The sequence below is a fragment of the Bombina bombina genome, chromosome 5 (genome assembly GCF_027579735.1).
Source record: "Bombina bombina isolate aBomBom1 chromosome 5, aBomBom1.pri, whole genome shotgun sequence".
NCBI lineage: Eukaryota > Metazoa > Chordata > Amphibia > Anura > Bombinatoridae > Bombina > Bombina bombina.
Genome location: NC_069503.1, coordinates 252,076,473 through 252,098,110, shown reverse-complemented (window position 1 = coordinate 252,098,110; position 21,638 = coordinate 252,076,473). Strand labels below are relative to the sequence as shown.

Here is a 21,638-nt window from a genome sequence, read left to right as displayed (position 1 = left end):
ATAGTTATGTCCTTTCGCTCTTTTTACTAGTTTAGCCAAAAATGTCCCCATTTTATTTCCATGTCTATAAAACTTTGCACCCAATCTAAACTCTTGTTGAGTAGTTTTTTTTAAGAGCCAAATATCTCTGACCTCCTTCACCTGTATATAATTTTGCCAATTCAAATTGTTTGGTGCATCCAGGTATTTGTTATATGCAGAAGATAACATCTTTATCACTTAATTTTCTTTAATTTTTTGTTTTTTCCTTTTTTTACTCAAAAAAGCGATAACTTCACCTCGAAGTACCGCTTTTGACGCTTCCCAAAATATATCTGGTTTTTCCAAATATTCTGAATTATTTGTATAAAAGTCCTGCCATTTTTGCATCAACATATTCTTAAATTCTAGATCCTTGATCAGATAATTAGGGAACCAGAATCTTCTCATGGGGGGGTGGCCACTATTCATTTGGATTTTAAGAATTATAGGGGCATGATCTGACAGCAGTATATCTTTAATCTCTACCTCTGCTTCCAAAACAAATAATTTCTCTGAAATCAGGAACATGTCTATCCTTGAGAGTGCATTCCAATCTCTTCCAATCGGGTTAAGCTCTCTCCAAATATCTTTTATCTTTTAATTAGATGTAAATCTGTCTAACAGTTTAGCCTCAAGCTTATTTCTATCAGTTTTCTTTACCTTGATACCTTTCCTTAACCTGTCTAATGGGATCTGAAACACCATGTTAAAATCCCCCCCAATTATGAAAACCCCGTCTGCCTTTTCCAATAACTGAGTTTGTAAGTTTAACCAAAATGTTGGAGTATGGACGTTAGGACCATAGACATTACATATGGTAAAAAGTTTTTTCTCTACTTCTAACTTTAAAATCAGATACCTTGCATCAGGGTCTAAATCCAAAGACACAATTGTATATTGAAGTTTTTTATTCAAGAGAATTGCAACTCCTCTTTTCCTTTTACAACATGGAGTACCAACTACTTCTCCCACCCAATCAAATTTTAATTTCAAAAGTTCTTGTTCTTTTAGGTGTGTCTCCTGGATGAGGGCTATATCAGCCTTCATGTTTTTGAGTTGTCTCAAAATTGCTTTTCTTTTTATCGGCGATGTGATACCACCCACATTCCACGAGACACATCTAACTTGATTCATCATTTAAATACTAAAAATTTTGTTTACCCCAGCGTGAATGACATAGGGGGGAAAAAAAAAAAAGACACACAATACCCCACACAAAACAACACCGTACCAAATCCCCATAGAGCTCTACATTTTTTTGTGTCTTATCCATCAATATGTACAATCCTTCTGTCATATTCTGTTATATTACCTCCTCCCTCATAAAGGCTTCCACTTCTCTAATATTTTCAAAAACCTATTCCCTTCGGTTCCTTGTATGCGTATTTTAGCAGGATAGATTAATGTAGCGTTATAGCCTTTATTAATTAGTTGCGTACATATAGGCGCCATTACTTTCCTCTTGCTAGATACATCTGCCGAAAAATCCTGGAAAAGGAGGATCTTTTTCCCTTCTATTTCTATATCTCTTTTTTTCCTGAAATATTGTAATACTTTAACGTTATCTTGAAAATTTAGGTATTTAGCCACTATTGGCCTAGGCCAATGTTAACATCATCCCTTCTGTGCCCTAACCTGTGCGCCCTCTCTACTATTAAGGGTAGCTGTGTAGGGGGTATTTCCAACTTTCTAGAAAAAATGTCAGACATAAATAAGATTAAGTCCTTAAACTGTGTGATTTCTGGTAAACCAATCATCTTTATATTGTTTCTGCGTGCGCGGTTTTCTAACTCGTCTACTTTCTGCAATAATTTATCTACATCCTTTCTTGTCTCAAACCTTGACCTTCTACTCTATCCTCTAGGTCTGATATACGCTGCTCTGCCTCACCTAATCTTTTAGAGAATTGTCTTACTTCATTGGCCAGTCCTGATATCTCAGATTTAATCAATTCAAACTGTGGCAGAAAAATATCCGACATCATTTTAATTAATGTCTGTGTATCTAATGGGTTGCTACTCTCATTAAGGTTTTCAGGAACCGTATCAGTGCCCCCTTTGTTTCTTTTATCCCTACTCCTCGCTGCCATAACTGGGGATTTACTTTTATGTTGTGAAATAAATGTATCCATGTATGGTTTTCTATGGAGGGTTTTACCTTTTATCCTGCTGTTTCACCTATAAGATATTTTAGACAGGTGCTAACCTGCGCAGGCCAACCTTATGCAGCCTTAAAGTCCAGTAGCTCAAAAATACAAATGTATATGTAAGGCGAAATAAGCCTACGTTTTTATCTAATGGATCGGTATATTTTTAACAAATGAAAGAGACACACACTCTTACCAGGTTAAACAAGACCTGCACTTAATTCCGAGATCAGACAGAATCAGGTGTGTAAAATCCAATGTGTCAATGTGCTTAATATGGTGTACAATTAATTATTATTCATCAGAGATAATAACTTATATATCACTCCAAGTATTTTAACTGTGGTTTTAGCTATTAGTGATCCTAGTTCACAAAAAAGTAAATCCTTTTAACCTTAATGGTCTCTTTAACAGATTTTCCACGAATAAATATGTAACCTATATATCAATCCAACTTACTTTGTCTAAATAACATTCATCTATACCATCTACACCATTATCTACTCCATTATCATAGACCAGAGTGCATCAACCCAAGAACCTGGGGTCAAGTAACCTCTAATGCATATATGTCAGTTTCTTATACAGGGTATTGTCTTCATAAGTACTCTAATCTGTGCAGCACTTTTCATACAAAATATTTTTTTTTTTTTTTTAAGGGCTTTAGCAACAGGTGCTGCCTTTAAACCTTTACAATTATGTGTATCTATATATCTTGGCCAATTATGCCATTGTTTTTAACCCCTTAAGGACCAGCGACTTACCCTGGCCTGTCACTGGCCTTTTTTTGGGACTTGATTGTTTTATAGCGCGGTCTTGCCACCAGCGTTGAGACTGCTCTATTCCACAAAGCCTGCTGGAGGGAGGGCATTCATAGCGTGTTCTTGCTAGACTTGTGCTATTATGTCCTGAAAAAAACCTTAATGACCAGTGACATACAGGGTACATTGTGGTCATTTACATACCATTGTTTTTGACATGCTGTTTAATAAACAGCCTCACACAGGCAGCGTCTGTTATTTAATCAGAAGTACTTAACTAAAGATCTGAATCCCCTTTCTTACTCACGTTAAATTTAAACCAATGCTAGGCACGCAATCAAAAGGTATTTACATAAAAATACAATGGTTAGATACGTATATAAATACAGGAAAGACTTGATCGAGTGTCCCTGATGGCCTTAAGAGATCCACAAACAGTCAATAGCGGACGTATCTTCCTTAGACAAAAAAGATTTATGTTATCTTTAGCATGCTGTTTAATAAACAGCCCTGCTCAGACAGCGTCTGTTATTTCATCAGAAATACCTTACTCTGGGTCTTAGTCCACTTTCTCGCCCAGGTTAGGCACACCAAAAAGAAAAAGGTATTTACATAAATATACAATAGTTAAGTACATATATAGATGCAAGAAGGTCTTGATGAACTATCTTAATGAACTGTCCCCATTGGTCTTTAAGAAATTCACGAGCAGTCAATAGCAAACGTATTTTCCAAGGTTGTAAAATAGTCCCCCAGCAAGTTAAAAGGCCTCAGGCTAGGCAGAAAAACAGGACAAGCGAAAAAGTTACCTGGGTGGCTTAACTTCCTTACCACTGAGTGTCATGCATAATTTCTTTGGGGCAATGCCTCACTAAAGGCCCTTTTAAGGGCTATTGGCAGTTTAGATTAGGCTAGGGTTTTTTTATTTTGATAGGGCTATTAGATTAGGAGTAATTCATTTTTATTTTTGATAATTTCATTTTTTATTTTGTGTAATTTAGTGTTTATTTTTTTGTAATTTAGATAATTGTATTTTATTAAAGGGCCATAATACCCAAATGTTTAAACACTTGAAAGTGATGCAGCATAGCTGTAAAAAGCTGACTAGAAAATATCTCCTGAACATCTCTATGTAAAAAAGAAAGATATTTTACCTCAAAAGTTCCTCAGTAGCCACCTCCCATTGTAAAGGATTTCTAAGCAGCATTTTAGTGTGTTTGTCCTGGGACATCTGAAGGGACTAGCATCGTGCACTCTCATATTATTTCACCAATCAGGTAAAGGAAGCTTACTATGAAATCTCATGAGAGTTAAGTCAAATCTCATGAGATCACAGTAAAGCCTGTGACACACTGCAAGCGATGCGGCGCGAAGCCAAGCAGCTGCTTCGCTCTGCGTCGCATCGCTTCTGAAGTTCAAATATTTCATCTCTGAGCGCTCAGCTACGCGCCCTGACGCAGCAGACGTGCTCAGAGATGAAAAGGCAGGACACACTGAGCGCACACAGCTGCATGTACACGCTGCGCGTCGCTCTGCTTGCAGTGTGTCACAGCCTTAAGAGTTCATAACCTCAGCACTGCTGATGCTGATTGGCTGCTGTTCATTTCTTCATTTTTTTTAATTTTTTTACCTGCAGCTGGGAGCAGCTGAGTATAAATTTTTACACAGAACTTACTCTGCTGAGCTGAGGAGATTGTGAGGTAAAATATCTTCCTTTTTTACATAGAGATGCTCAGGTGATATTTTCCTGTCAGCTTTATACAGTTATACTGCATCAGTTTCAAGTGATTTAGCATATGAGTATTATGTCCCTTTAATTTAATTTATTTTATTTTATTGAAATGTTAGGTTTAAGTGTAAGGCAGGTTAGGTTTTATTTTACAGGTAAATTTGTATTTATTTTAACTAGGTAGCTAGTAAATAGTTAATAACTATTTACTAACTAGTCTACCTAGTTAAAATAAATACAAACTTGCCTGTGTAATAAAAATAAAACCTAAGATAGATACAATATAACTTATTATTAGTTATATTGTAGCAAGCTTAGTTTTTTTTTACAGGTAAGTATTTAGTTTTAAATAGGAATAATTTAGGTAATAATTGTAAGTTTAGTTTAGATTTATTTTAATTATATTTAAGTTAGGGGGTGGGGGTGGGCTTAGGGTTACTTTAGGGTTATGCTTAGGGTTAGGGTTACGTTAGGGTTAGGTTTAGGGGTTAATATATTTATTTAGTGTTAGTGATGTGGGAGGCCAGAGGTTTAGGGGTTAATAACTTTAGTATAGTGGTGGTGACATTTTGGGCGGCAGATTAGGCGTTAATAACTGTAATGTAGGTTGCGGCGATATCGGGAGCGGCAGATTAGGGGTTAATAGTTTTATTTAGGTGGCGGCGATGTTAGGGGAAGCAGAATAGGGGTTAATAACTGTATATAGGTGACGGCAATATCGGGGGTGGCAGATTAGGGGTTAATAACTGTAATGTAGGTTGCGAAGATATTAGGGGCAGCAGATTAGTGGTGTTTAAATGTGTTATTATATAACATTTGAAGATAGAAGATGCCGTCTGGATAACGACTTCTGCCCGCCTGAAGGACCACTTCTTGACGCTTGGATGAAGACTTCTCCTGGCTTCATTGAGGACTTCTTGCTGCTTGGATGAAGACTTCTCCTGGCTTCGTTAAGGATGGATGTCCGGTCTTCAAAAACTGTAAGTGGAACTTTGGGGGTTAGTGTTAGGTTATTTTAAGGGTTTATTGGGTGGGTTTTATTTTTAGATTAGGGTTTGGGCAATGGTAAAGAGCTAAATGCCCTTTTAAGAGCAATGCCCATCCAAATGCCCTTTTCAGGGCAATGGGGAGCTTAGGTTTTTTAGATAGGATTTTATTTGGGTGGTTTGGTTGTGTGGGTGGTGGGTTTTAATGTTGGGGGGTTGTTTGTATTTTTTTTATTTACAGGTAAAAGAGCTGATTTCTCTGGGGCAATGCCCCACAAAAGGCCCTTTTAAGGGCTATTGGCAGTTTAGGCTAGGGGGGGGTTATTTTTTTTTGGGGGGGGGCTTTTTTATTTTGATAGGGCTATTAGATTAGGTGTAATTAGTTTAAATATTTGATAATTTATTTTTTATTTTGTGTAATTTAGTGTTTGTTTATTTTTGTTTTTTAATTTAGTTATTTGTATCTAATTAATGTAATGTATTTAATTGTAGTGTAAGGTTATGTGTTAGTGTAAGACAGGTTAGGTTTTATTTTGCAGGTAAATTTGTATTTATTTTGGCTAGGTAGTTAGTAAATAGTTAATAACTATTTAGTAACTAGTCTACCTAGTTAAAATAAATACAAACTTGCCTGTAAAATAAAAATAAAACCTAAGCTAGATACAATGTAACTATTAGTTATAGTGTAGCTAGCTTAGGGTTTATTTTATAGGTAGTATTTAGTTTTAAATAGGAATTATTTAGGTAATGATAGTAAGTTTTATTTAGATTTATTTTAATTATATTTAAGTTAGGGGGTGTTAGGGTTAGACTTAGGGTTTAGGGGTTAATAACTTTAGTATAGTGGCGGTGACATTGGGGGCGGCAGATTAGGGGTTAATAACTGTAATGTAATGCGGCGATGTTAGGGACAGCAGAGTAGGGGTTAATAATATTTAACTAGTGTTTGCGATGCCGGAGGGTGGCGGTTTAGGGGTTAATATGTTTATTATAGTGGCGGCGATGTCCAGAGCGGCATATTAGGGGTTAATAATTTTATTTTAGTGTTTGCGATGCGGGAGGGCCTCGGTTTAGGGGATAATAGGTAGTTTATGGGTGTTAGTGTACTTTTAAGCACTTTAGTTATGTGTTTTATGCTACAGCTTTGTAGCGCAAAACCCATAACTACTGACTTTCAGTTTACGGTATGGATCTTGACGGTATTGGCTGTACCGCTCACTTTTTGGCCTCCCAGGCAGACTCATAATACCGGCATTATGGAAGTCCAATTGAAAAATGACTTTTTGAAAGCTGCAGTAATTACGTTGCGTTACGGCCAAAAAAGTGTGCGGTGCAGCTAAACCTGCAAGACTCGTAATACCAGCGGTAGTGAAAAAGAGCCTTAACGCTGCTTTTTCACCCATACCACAAAACTCGTAATCTAGCCACAAGTCAGCAAACTTCTTCAAAGACAAACAATTTATCTCCCGGATGTGATTGATGTTTTGCAATCCACAACTACTTTTTTGAAAGATTATCGTTCAGATAAAGGATTTGAATATTTGATGGAAGAGGCAAAAGAACTAGCTTTAGAAATGGAAATAGATCCTGTGTTTGCCCCTTTATTGCGGCAAACAAAGAAAAAGAGGGGTTTTTTTTATGAAGGTCCAGATGATGCAATTGTTGATCCTAACAAAAAATGTAAAGTTGAGTGCTTTTTCAGTATTTTGGATGTATGCATTAATTCTCTTGATGAGAGATTTGAACAGATTAAGCATCACAGCAGGCACTTTCAATTTCTTTTTGACATTCAGAAAATTAAAGATGTACCACAGGAAACACTGATGAAGGGCTGTCTAGATTTGCAGAATGTTTTGACCGATAAAAACTCAGAAGATTCTGATCTGGATGGAGCACAACTTTGTGAAGAGCTTACACTATTGGCTCATATCTTGAAACCTGCAATGACACCTATTCAAATTCTGGCATATGCAGCTAATAATGGAATTGCTCCATTGCACTTCGTATACTATTGACATTGTCGATATCTGTTGCCTCTGGTGAGCGAAGCTTTTTAAAGCTGAAATTAATAAAGAATTATCTGTCACAAGAGAGATTGGTAGGACTTGCAATGATTTTTATTGAAAACCGTATTGCACGAAACATTGATTTTCATACTCTGCTTCAGGATTTTGTGAGTGCAAAAGCAAGAAAGGTGAAGTTTTTTTAGGGCTTTCTCACATTGTTTGAATGTTTGCAATATCTTTTATAGCACTTTATGTAAATTAGCACTGACAGACAACTTGCTGAGAAAGTAAAGTTCTTATGTTATAGTTTTGGAATATGGTTGTAATGTAAAAGGAATCAATGGATTAATATGTTGATTTGAAACCTCATTGTTTCGAGTTGCATTACTTTTTGAGTGATAGCTGTTAAAGTTTTGCCTTGACCCTGGCTGTTTTAGTATAGCAATGTTTGTGTGTTGTGTTTTTCTCTGTTTTAATATGAATATTTATCATAAGTTCTAATTTGTCTGTGAACTGGAATAATGTGACTTCTTACCCTGAGAAATTAAAGTCTGTCACCCCGTTTACACTATTTCCTGCACTTTCATTCATTGTTTAAAATGTTATGTTTTATAGTTTCATAACTTATTTTGTTGAAAAACTGTTAATAAAATGCACTTTACAAAACTACAAACGTGTTTTTTATGTAAAAGACAAAGCCTGTGTAGACAAAATATACTATAAATATACTTTTTTTTTTAATACAATACATTTTTCTTTCTTTTGGAAGTGCGATTTTTTTTTGGACTCACACATCCAACATGTCAAAGCACTGTCAAAAATAAATGCTAGTTGCCATTTTGCTTAATGACTTTGGATATCACAGCAGGAATTTCAGCAGTTTGACAGGGTACTAGCAACGGCTTTGCTTTCAATAAAATGTGGAAAAATAGCTGACAATCTTTAGCATCTGAGGTAAACCTTTTTAACATTTATCATGTAACATATAATATGGCTTAACAAATAATTATTATCATTTGCATAATACAGCACTATACAGATGAATATTAATTTTTGATGTTTTAAAAGGACATTAAATGCCTCTAGATATTAATATAAATTGTTTAATTACATGTAGTAAAACAACTTTGCAATATACTTTCATTATCTATTTTGTTCTCCTTTCCTGTAATTTAATTCCGAATATTGTGGGCTTTCCAATTCATGTTAAACATAGAAGAGGAGACACAGCTCTATTCCACACCGTCATTGGTTGCACACTCTAGTTAACTATTTATAACCATTCCTAATTGGCCTCACTGTAACCTAAGTTACACTATAGCTGAGCCCACTGCTTTATGAACATTAACTTTACCCTTATTTTTTCAATATTTAAACAACTAATATATATTTTTTAAATACATGTACAATCATTCTCAGGTTAATCTTTTGCTCTTAAAGGGATAGTAAAACCAATTTTGTTTCTTTCATGATTCAGATAGAGCATGCAATTTTAAGCAACTTTCTAATTTACTTTCTAATTTACTCGTATTATCAATTCAAAAAGAAGAAATGTATGTTTAAGAGCCGGACAATTTTTGTTTCAGAACCTGGGTTGCACTTGCTTATTGGTGGCTAAATGTAAGTAACCAACAGCAAGTGCAACCCAGGTTCTGAACAAAAAATGGGCCAGCTCTTAAACATACATTTCTGCTTTTCAAATAAAGATACCAAGAGAAGGAAGAACATTTGATAATAGGAGTAAATTAGAAAGTTGCTTACAATTGCATGCTCTATCTGAATCATGACAGAAAAAAATGGGTTTACTATCCCTTTAATACATCATTCAAGAATTGATTTATTTTGTTTTTAATGGCCCTTTAATTAGTTAGCTTCACACCTCAATACCAGCGCTACTTACGTTAGCGGTGAGCTGGTAAAACGTGCTCGTGCACGATTTCCCCATAGGAATCAATGGGGGAGAGCCGGCTGAAAAAAACCTAACACCTGCAAAAAAGCAGCGTAAAGCTCCTAACGCAGCCCCATTGATTCCTATGAGGAAATACATTTTATGTCTACACCTAACACCCTAACATGAACCCCTGAGTCTAAACACCCCTAATCTTACACTTATTAACCCCTAACCTGCCGCCCCCAACATCACCGACACCTGCATTATATTATTAACCCCTAATCAGCCGCTCCGGACACCGCCGCCACCTACATTATACTTATGAACCCCTAATCTGCTGCCCCCAACATCGCCGAATCCTACATTATATTTATTAACCACTAATCTGCCGCCCCCAATGTCGCCACAACCTAACTACACTTATTAAAGCCTAATCTGCCGCCCCCAACGTCACCACCACTATAATAAAGTTATTAACCCCTAAACCTAAGTCTAACCCTAACCCCCCTAACAAATATAATTACAATAAATCTAAATAAAATTACTACAACTACCTAAATAATTCCTATTTAAAACTAAATACTTACCTATAAAATAAACCCTAAGCTAGCTACAATATAACTAATAGTTACAATGTATCTAGCTTAGGGTTTATTTTTATTTTACAGGCAACTTTGTATTTATTTTAACTAGGTACAATAGTTATTAAATAGTTATTAACTATTTAATAACTACCTAGTTAAAATAAAGACAAAAGTACCTGTAAAATAAAACCTAACCTAAGTTACACTAACACCTAACACTACTCTATAATTAAATAAATTAACTAAATTAAATACAGCTAATTACAATTAAATAAAATTATCTAAAGTATGAAAAAAAACAATCACTAAATTACAGAAAATAATAAAATAATTACAAGAATTTTTAAACTAATTACACCTACTCTAATCCCCCTAACAAAATAAAAAAAGCCCCCCAAAATAAAAATGCCCTACCCTACACTAAATTACAAATAGCCCTTAAAAGGGCCTTTTGATGGGCATTGCCCTAAAGTAATCAGCTATTTTACCTGTAATAAAAAGTACAAATACCCACCCAACATTAAAACCCACCACCCACACAACCAACCCTACTCTAAAACCCACCCAATCCCCCCTTAAAAAAACCTAACACTAACCCCTTGAAGATCACACTACCGTGAGACGTCTTCACCCAACCAGGCAGCAGTGGTCCTCCAGAGGGGCAGAAGTCTTCATCCAACCGGGCAGAAGTGGTCCTCCAGACGGGCAGAAGTCTTCATCCAGACGGCATCTTCTATCTTCATCCATCCGGCGCGGAGCGGGTCCATCTTCAAGACATCCGACGCAGAGCATCCTCTTCATCCGGAGTCTTCTTACTAAATGACGGTACCTTTAAGTGACGTCATCCAAGATGGCGTCCCTTCAATTCCGATTGGCTGATAGAATTCTATCAGCCAATCGTAATTAAGGTAGAAAAAATCCTATTGGCTGATGCAATCAGCCAATAGGATTGAAGTTCAATCCTTTTGGCTGATCCAATCAGCCAATAGGATTGAGCTGGCATTCTTTTGGCTGTTCCAATCAGCCAATAGAATGCTAGCTCAATCCTATTGGCTGATTGATGAAGAGGATGCTCCGCGTCGGATGTCTTGAAGATGGACCCGCTCCGCGCTGGATGGATGAAGATAGAAGATGCCGTCTGGATGAAGACTTCTGCATGTCTGGAGGACCACTTCTGCCCAGTTGGATGAAGACTTCTGCCCGTCTGGAGGACCACTTCTGCCCGGTTGGGTGAAGACGTCTCACGGTAGGGTGATCTTCAAGGGGTTAGTGTTAGTTTTTTTTTAAAGGGGGCTTTTTTTATTTTGGGGGCCTTTTTTATTTTGTTAGGGGGATTAGAGTAGGTGTAATTAGTTTAAAAATCTTGTAATTATTTTATTATTTTCTGTAATTTAGTGTTTGTTTTTTTTGTACTTTAGATAATTTTATTTAATTGTAATTAATTGTATTTAATTTAGTTAATGTATTTAATTATAGAGTAGTGTTAGGTGTTAGTGTAACTTAAGTTAGGTTAGGTTTTATTTTACAGGTACTTTTGTCTTTATTTTAACTAGGTAGCTATTAAATAGTTAATAACTATTTAATAACTATTGTACCTAGTTAAAATAAATACAAAGTTGCCTGTAAAATAAAAATAAACCCTAAGATAGCTACAATGTAACTATTAGTTATATTGTAGATATTTTAGGGTTTATTTTATAGGTAAGTATTTAGTTTTAAATAGGAATAATTTAGTTAATTGTAGTAATTTTATTTAGATTTATTGTAATTATATTTAAGTTAGTGGGGGTTAGGGTTAGACTTAGGTTTAGGGGTTAATACATTTAATATAGTGGCGGCGACGTTGGGGGCGGCAGATTAGGGGTTAATAAATGTAGGTAGGTGGCGGCGATGTTAGGGACAGCAGATTAGGGGTTAATAACATTTAACTAGTGTTTGCGATGCAGGAGTGTGGCGGTTTAGGGGTTAATATATTTAATATAGTGGCGGCGATGTCCGGTTCGGCAGATTAGGGGTTAAAATATTTATTTTAGTGTTTGCGATGTGGGGGTCTCGGTTTAGGGGTTAATAGGTAGTTTATGGGTGTTAGTGTACTTTTTAGCACTTTAGTTAAGAGTTATATGCTACGGCGTTGTACCATAAAACTCTTAACTACCGGCGCTATGCAAGTCCCATTGAAAAAAGAGGATACGCAATTGACGTAAGTGGATTTGCGGCATTTCCGAGTCTGGCCAAAAAAGTGAGCGGTACACCTGTACCTTCAGGACTCGTAATACCAGCGGGCGTTAAAAAGCAGCGTTGGGACCTCTTAATGCTGCTTTTTAAGGCTAACGCAAGACTCGTAATTTAGCCGTTTGTGTTTTGCAGTCACAACCTAATAAAATGGGTTGAACTTGTAGGTATAATCAGATTTCATTACTTTATCTGTTTATCACATTGTGTACATATCACCTGCTTCTTTATCTTATATCTGTCCATAAACCAATCACCAATACTTGGAGAGAACAATGGAAAATTAACATTTTATTACCTTATCTCTTCTATAACCCACTGGGAGTGTAATTTCTTCTACAGGCTGTGTTAACACAGTTTGGCCTTGAGGCCAAAAACTTTCAGGATGGGTGGGTATACCACAGGCGAAATAAACAATTTCAAATGCCAAAATAAGGGTAATGGAAATACTTGTAAACAATTTATTACACTCCAGCAGGTAAAGTAGATCATGGGGAACAAATTAAAGAGGAGACATTTTTTGAGTAAACTGTCCCTTTAAAGGACCATTACAGTAGATTTGCATAATCAGCAAATGTATAATAAAAAGACAGTGCAACAGCACATTAGTCTGAATGTCAAATGAGTAGCAGATTTTTTCTGACAAATTTCAAAGTTAGTTCAATTTTCCTTTCCTCTGCCTCATGTGACAGCCATCATCCAATCATAAAATGAATTTATGTATGCACAGAGAATTCTTGCACATGCTCAGTAGGAGATGATGCCTCAAAGTGTCAATATAAAAATATTGTGCACATTTGTTAATAGAAATTAATTGGAAAGTTGCTTAACATTTACAACAAAAGCTGGAAAAATAAATAATGAATGTATTTTACAATATTGGTTTATTTTTCATTAATTTCATTTTTTGTCCAGATTCCGAGTGGAGCGCTATTTAGTACTTTTGCTAGAGCGCTAATTGTGCTAAAAGTAAATTTTTTGCGTGTGTCTGGTTGTGCTGGTATTACAAGTAAAAAGATATCGCTCTCGCTCTAACCCGACGTGCGCAAAAAGCTGAACTTAAAATATTGTGTGCGCAATAACCTATGTGCAGAACATTGGAATGTAAAATATTTACAGTAAATACACCCTATAACACTTTATTTTTTCTTTTGTGATTCAGATAGAGCATGCAATTTTAAGCAACTTTCTAATTTACTCCTATTATCAATTTTCTCCGTTCTCTTGCTAACTTTATTTGAAAAAGAAGACATCTAAGCTTTTTTTTTGGTTCAGCATCTGGATAGAACTTTTTATTGGTGGATGAATTTATCCACCAATCAGCAAAGACAACCCAGGTTGTTCACAAAAAATGGTCCGGCATCTAAACTTACATTCTTGCATTTCAAATAAAGATACCAAGAGAATGAAGAAAATTTGATAATAGGAGTAAATTAGAAAGTTGCTTAAAATGTCATGCTCTATCTGAATCACAAATTAAAAAAATTGGGTTCAGTCTCCCTTTAAATATGAATATTGCATAAATATGCTGTTACATGTTTTCATATACTTAACTGCAAAGTGCTCCAATGCACTTCTATATATTTATATACATATGTATGTATGTGTTAATATGTGTATATATATATACACACATATAAATACACCTGTACACATATATAGATATTTATATATACAAACATATATATATTTAGACATGTATATGTATGTATCAACTTGTTAAAGTCCATTGCCTGCCCTTTTTTCCCCTAACAACAGAGATTTCATATCTTTGAGCCCTTATAACTTTTTTTGTGCAATATTTTTTTTAAATAATTATATTAGATGGTGTTATTATGAGTGTAACTGTACTGTGTAATGTATTTTTTATGTGTTTTGTAAGACTTTTTTGTTTTGTGAAACAGTTAACCACAGCTCTGAGGACGCGCTAACCGATGAGCGTTAACTTGAATTGCGCACAAGCGATCGTGTTTACTTTCTACTTGTAATACCAAATGTTTGTGCTCCACTCGTAATATTGCCCGAAATGTTGAGTTCAAAGTGTAAGGTCACTTTAAACAAAAGCTGCCTTGTGGGTTTTGACATAACTAAAATACAGTAAAACAAATGTAAATAAGTAGATAACACTGCAAAGTTCAATAAGATAGAGTATTACCCTTAAAGGGACATGCAACCCAACATTGTTCTTTCATGATTCAGATGGAGCATTCAATTTTAACCTCTTCACTACCAGGAGAAGAACTTGCCCAAAATACCGGATCATTTTTAGATATTTTGCTATCATTCAATTTAAACAGAAAGAGAGCCTTGTTTTTTTTATTTACCTGCCAAAACAATATATTTGTTTAAAGTTGACAACCCAAGATATTGATCTAGGCACATTTTGGTACATGCCATGCCATCATTTCACCACTGATCTCTCCCAAACAGCTCTCTTCCCCCATTTTTTTTTTATTTTCTGTAGTGTAGTGGTCCCCCCACCTCCCCCCTCCAGCAATCGTTGGTTAAGGATGCCCCCACCCCACCTTTTTTTGTTGCGTAGCTCCCCATCCCTCCCTCACCCTTTATTTATTTTCTATAAACATTTTCTTCAACAAAGAATACCATTAGAACAAAGAAAATATGATATTAGAAGTAAATTAGAACATTTTTAAAAACTGTATGGTCTTTCTGAATCACAAAAGGAAACAATTGTGTTCCATGTCAATTAATAAATTGGTGAATAGATAACAGTTCCAAAAGGAGAGGGCATTCTTCTCAGGGAGGGGGTGTTTCTTCGGTATCCGTAGTTTCCATTGTATCCATATACAGGTTTGACTGAAGAAAGGAAGAAGCCATGACCTCTAGTGTACAGAGCAGAGTGACCTGAAAATATGTTGATAAAAAAACACAATATTGTACATTTTAAATGATTTAATACCTTAACACAAATGTAAAATATTCTCAGGAAACTTTGGAATCACAGATTTATAGTCTGAATAATAGAAATAGGAAGTCTGACTTGTCACCTTTTCAGTGTATAAAAAAAAATCAAAACAATATGGGAAGTGACATTTACCTGCACCACAGTTATTCCTGGTTAGAAGATAAAGTGCAGCGGCTCCTTGGTACTGAAAACGATCTGCCAATTCCCCATGCGTTGATGTCCCTCCATGTGTCTGGAATACAGAAAAACCCATTTTCTTTTCTGAAACAGTTTGTCACAATTAATTTTTGTTAACATATGAATTAAAGGGGCAGTGTACTGTAATTTTTTTTTACAATTATTTTTTTTTCTTTTAATGTTTTCCCAATGATCCATTTTACCTGCTGGAATATATTATATTAATCTGTTTACAAATGGATACTTTACCTTTATTTTGTCATTTAAAATAGCTGTATCCCCACTTATACTTAAAATGTCAAAACATAAGTGCTCATTGTAGAAAAGCTATGCAAACAAGAATGTTTAGAAGAAATAACACCACAGTGGGAGAGGAACAGAGAGGTACTAAAATATTAATTTTACATTGTTCCCTCTAAGGCCCTGATATTCATCGACAGAGGCCAACGAGGCCATTGAAGCAGTTTCCCGGCAGTCTGTCGAAGCTTTGTCAAAATATTCAAAGAAAAGGGGTGTGTCCAAGCAATGCCAGCGAACGGCGATGTCTCTCCCATAGAAGTCAATGAAAGTATGAAGTAACCACCCACATTGCCGACACTGCCGCTCATCTGCATTTTGCTGGGAGGACCCTATTTGTAGTGTGCCTACATGGCGCAGACAGTGCGCTCACTGTAAATAAAAATAATGTTTGTGTAGGCACACTTCAAATATTGCCTTGGGGACCTAACTTTAATTACAGCTACACTAACTAGCTCAGGCGATGTAGTCTCAGCAGCTCATAGCTGGTGAGACAAGCATGGCCGCTACCCTCTTCACAACCTGCACTTTGCTGCTTCGAACATATCGATCTTGTGTCAATGTGTCCGAAGCAAAGTGCAAGCTACTCCCACTAACACACCCCGCTAACTCCCTCTGAACACCTATAACTATGTCACGACTAACCTACACTACCCCTGCTCTGCCTTGCTACCTCCCACTGACCGTCTGCACCTATGTCACAGCTACTCTACACTCCCCCTGCACTGCCCAGATAACACCCCCTGACCGCCTACACCTACATCACACGTAACCTACACACCCCTGGTCCCACTGTGTATACAATGAGGGGAAATATAAGGGGTGCTTTTCATAACTAATATAATGACGGTTCAGACCATTTGATTGGGTTGTGCTTCTAAATTGCAGAAACAGCTGTTTTATATAGAAACATAAACCTAAAGGAACAATTTTCCATATATTTTAAACACTGAAACGTGTATAACAAGCCATTGGAAACACAATAATCTTAAGCTAATTTTACAGTACTCTGTCCCTTTAAATTAAATGAGCTGAATGACAAAAATATGCTATGATGAAAGTAGCTCCCCCACTTCGTTCTAAAATAAAGTACACACAAAATAATCTCTCCCCTAAAACAGAACATTAGTTCCATATTGAGAACTCAAGTCCCCGTTCTGTGCAGAACTCTTCTACAGCATATTAAATAGGGGCACGTGAGATGTCTGTAGCTAAAATGAAATAGGCTCAGAGGGAATGCGAGGCACAGCAGATGAGAGGCACACAGCCTGATACATATCACACAAGCAGCATGAAAGCTATGTAGTTATCAGAGAAGATTTTCATGCTTAGTTTTAAAGAAAGGCACCTAATGTTTTGTTCAGAATTACAGAAAACAGCATGAAATGAAATAATAAAACATGACTTTGTTATAAAGTCTGGTGGCGTGAAAGCAGCAATTTATATGCTAAAATCATTTACGGATTTGACATGTAGCTGACAAGGAAGAATATAAATGCAAAGTGCTATTTTCCCTGTTTACCTGTCCAGTCTTCTTTAGTACAGCGGGGACTGGCTTAGCTTGGAAATAGTTTCCAACGTGGGAATCCTTCTGTGCATTGTAAGGGGGGATAACGGAGCCCAGTTTCGGTAACGAGTAGCTGTAGTCTTTAGAAATACTCTCCACAGCCACACTGTCCAAAACAAATCTTTTTTCTCTGGCCTGGAGTTCTGCCAGTGAGGGTGAAGGCTTAAAGCGGCTTAGCAGACACGTTTTGGCTTTCCTGGGAGACAGAGCTGGATCTGCCATAGTGCTAGTTAGTGTCAGCTTGTGTTTGTTGTACCTGTCCCTAATGAGCCCTCAGTATTGTATCCCAATCACTAAACAAATCCTCAAGTGTTGCTATGGATGCATGAAACAGTAATGCTACTGCTCTGCATACTGGTCAGCTTGTCTGATTAATTAGTTCCTGGAGCTGGACATGGGTTCACTGCAATATCAGAATATGTGTTTCGTTTTTATTTCTTTTTATTTCATTGTATGTGATATATAATAAGAAAACATAATAATAGGGGACAATCTCCTCCGAAAACAAAAAAGAAACAATATACAGAATACATAATCATGATTAATACAACCTTAAACTAAAAAAATATAAAACGGAAAACAACAACAAAAAAATCCTCTCTCTGCCTCCGCCACTCCCCTCCCTATACAGATCAAACCTGTTGAATCCCCCGCAGCTCTCCTGCTATAAGCTTTAATATACCTCTCCATCATTAGTAATCCATGTATATGGGAAGATATCTAGTAACACTAATTCTGCAAAACTAGTAGAGGATAAAAACGGAAAAAGAAGGGGAGAAGGGTACGATTTAATGATGGGGAGCCATCCCAACAAAAAGTTTTTAATTCTTTTCTCAGAGGCAAATACTATTTGATCTTGAATGCCCATAAGGACCAGAGCAAAACCGGGGGCCCTACTAGCTTTCCAATTTTTTTAGTATGAAATGTCTAGCTGTCAAAATAATAGTATTTAAAATGGGTATCCAATAACTGGCTCTAAAGTTCCGAGTAACAATTAATAAAAAGAATCTTCTAATGAAAGAGAAACAGTCATCGTATACAGATTATTAAAACAATATATGATTTTCAGCCATAATTGCTTAATTTTGGGACAAAACCAGAACATATGAAACAAGTCAGCACGTTACAACAACGAGGACAACCGCTAGGCTTTGCAGGATAGAATTTAGATAAGTGGAGATAGATAAAAAATGTTAATAAGCTTCATATGCGATTCTTTCCAGCTCATAGAAATGTTACACTTAATAAGAGTAGTAAAGCTTTGTTTGATTTTTTCATGGTCTATTGAGGAAATAACTGGTAACCAGAAATTACAAATCGTATCCAAATATAGTAAACGTTGCTTTGTCAGCATAATATCGTACATCAATGAGATTGAAGCGTCACCAGCTATACATTGTTGTATACAGAGCTTGATATCAGACCATGCAGCAGAATAAGTGTTTCATGTAAAGCTATATGTATGTGATGTATACATTAGCAACAAGGCACATCATTAAACAACATCTGCATACAGAATAATATTTACAGCGGTCATGGGCTGCATTTACCTTGTCTCTGATAATCTGCAGTTGTTGTAAAGAGTTAAAACGATTGTTTCGCAAAATCCCTCTTCGGCTTCTGTTTCTTTACTTCAGCGTTTCGTTTACCAGCTCAGCAGGTAGTAACTGTAATCTATTGCATTTTATGTGTAACATTAAAGGGATATGAAACCCAAAATATTTATGTCATGATTCTGATAGGGAATGTTATTTTAAACAACTTTCTCATTTATTTCTATGATTAGTTGTTCTTTGTTCTCTAGGTGTTCACTATATGGCAGCAGTTTTGCAAGAGTGTTATCTATTTACAAGAGCACTAGAGGGCAGCACTATTTCCTGCCATATAGTGCTCTAGACACCCATCTAGGTATCTCTTCAACACAGAATATCATGGGAATAAAGCACATTTGATAATAGAAGTAAATAGGAAACTTTGTTAAATTGTGTGCTCTGTCTGAATCACAAAATAAAAATGTGGGGCTTCATATCCCTTTAAGTGACCTTGTAGTTCTTGAAGGAAAAAGGCCCCTTAACATAAACACAAAACATGAGCTAAACAACAGGTTAGCAGTGTGGGGTTGTGAGCTTTGCTGGTTATTGGTAGTTTATAGAGCTTTTTTCCTTGTTTATTTTTCCTTTATTTCAAGGGCACATTAAAGGGACACTGTACCCAATTTTTTTCTTTCGTGATTCAGATAGAGCATTGAATTTTAACCAACTTTCTAATTTACTCCTATTATCAAAGTTTCTTCCTTCTGTTGGTATCTTTATTTGAAATGCAAGAATGTAAGTTTAGTTGCCGGCCCATTTTTGGTGAATAACCTGGGTTATTCTTGCTGATTGGTGGGTAAATTCATCCACCAATAAAAAACTGTTGTGCAGAGTGCTGAAACAAAAAATAAGCTTAGATGCCTTCTTTTTCAAATAAAGATAGCAAGTGAACGAAGAAAAATTGATAATAGGAGTAAATTAGAAAGTTGATTAAAATTGCCTGCTCTATCTGAATCACAAAAGAAAAAATTTGGGTTCAGTGTCCCTTTAATGTGTGAAATGTCAGAGGTTTAATATGTCTTTTTATTATTATAAATATTTTTAACCTCTTTGCCCAATCCGACGTAGATCTAAGTCATGCGGTGCAAGTCCCAGCGTACCGTATAATGTTAATCTACCTCGGACATGTTAAAAGCCCATGCAGTCTCTGTTGCCAAGTGACCACGAGAAGTGCTGTCTGTGGGCTGCGGGCATCTGCCACTGATTGTGCCCCCTTACCATATAAAGCCAGATTACCCCATCACAGACATCCAAACCTGCAAAAACTCATTTCAGGGAGGTGGCTTCACCCGCTACTGCGCCGCAACCCCCCCAGTTATATATTGGACACTTTGAAACCCTAAATAAGATAGAGACTTATCATTAAAGTAGCTTCCTGCTAAAGTCACATTAAAAAAAGTAGCTTTATTGCACAATCGCATACAACAAACCTATTTTTCAGTGACGCTTGTTGAATGCATAAATATTTTAGAATACGAAGTTTAATTACGTGCAGTAAATAAGGTAGTATTTGTATTTTTATTTTATTAAAATCAGTGGGGGCTTCTTGGTTACTGATGCATGCTTTGAGGGTTCTATAATGTCCCAGCAACTAAAGGCATTCCATAAAAAAAAACACTTTTATGGATTTGGGCCACATTGGTTCATGGTGCTTGGAGTTTCAGGAAGATTGCATTCCATTTGCTGGCATCAGGCAGCCGCTATTACAATCAGGGAGACTCCCTGAACTTCAGGGAGAGTTGGAATGTCTGCCATCATTACAGACCGGTGCAGACCGTGCAGTTGGTGCTTCAAAAAGCAGGAACATGAAGGGACATGAAACCCAATTTTTTTTTTCTTTCTTGATTTAGAAAGAGCTTGCAATTTTAAACAACTAACTTACTTCTATTATCTAATTTGCTTCATTCTCTTGGTATCCTTTGTTGAAAAGCATATATAAATAGGCTCAGTAGCTGCTGATTGGTGGCTGCACATAGCTGCCTCGTGTGATTGGCTCACCCATGTGCATATCGATTTCTTTAACAAAGGATATCTAAAGAATTAAGCAAATCAGATAATAGAAGTAAATTGGAATGCTGTTTAAAATTGTATTCTCTATCTGAATCATGAAAGAAAAAATTGGGGTTTCATGTCCCTTTAAGCATTTTCTGCTTATGGCTGTAGGTCATGGCACCATCAACCAACAGTGAGCAATCTGTCCCTTGGAATAAGTTATGCGTAAACAATCACTTCCTGTTAGTTTTGAACAGTTTAAGCCTTATTAACATAACTCTTTTCATGCAGAAGTATATATTAAAATGTTTAAATAATGGCTCCTTTGCAGGATACATATTGATTTCAGTCTAATGCTGCTTTAACATAATTATTGTCTCCCACTTTGAATGTTCTGTGGTTACATCTTGGAGGAGATACAATAAGAGTAGAAATAATTAGGAATAACTGCTCCATATAATATACATTCATCAATATAACATTGTATCTGTAAATGTGTGCATAGCAAGGGTTGAATTAGATTCATGTTGTGAATCAGAGAAATGATCTCTATTTTGGCAAAAACAAGATGAAGACAGTAGTGTCTCCAGAATTTACTTATAGGGAGGGCACTTGTTGGGGATCCACTGGTGTTTTTGTAGGTAGGCCATGAAGAGGACTGGGTGTGAGTGGGAGGGGTCAAGCAGTCTGTGGATGGTGTTGGTGTCTAGTGGGTGGTCTTGGTGCGTTCT

General features: G+C 36.2%; 1 protein-coding gene across 1 annotated transcript; it reads right to left on the bottom strand.

Annotated features, from left to right (window-relative positions):
- Window positions 1-15,063: 15,063 nt before the first annotated feature.
- Window positions 15,064-17,545, bottom strand: C5H17orf98 (chromosome 5 C17orf98 homolog). Its single transcript, XM_053712965.1, has 3 exons — window positions 17,279-17,545; window positions 15,415-15,514; window positions 15,064-15,221 (listed from the first exon to the last, which is right to left on the bottom strand). Exons 1-3 carry the CDS (start codon window positions 17,543-17,545, stop codon window positions 15,064-15,066), a joined length of 525 nt encoding a protein of 174 aa, XP_053568940.1.
- Between the last annotated feature and the right edge of the window lie 4,093 nt (window positions 17,546-21,638).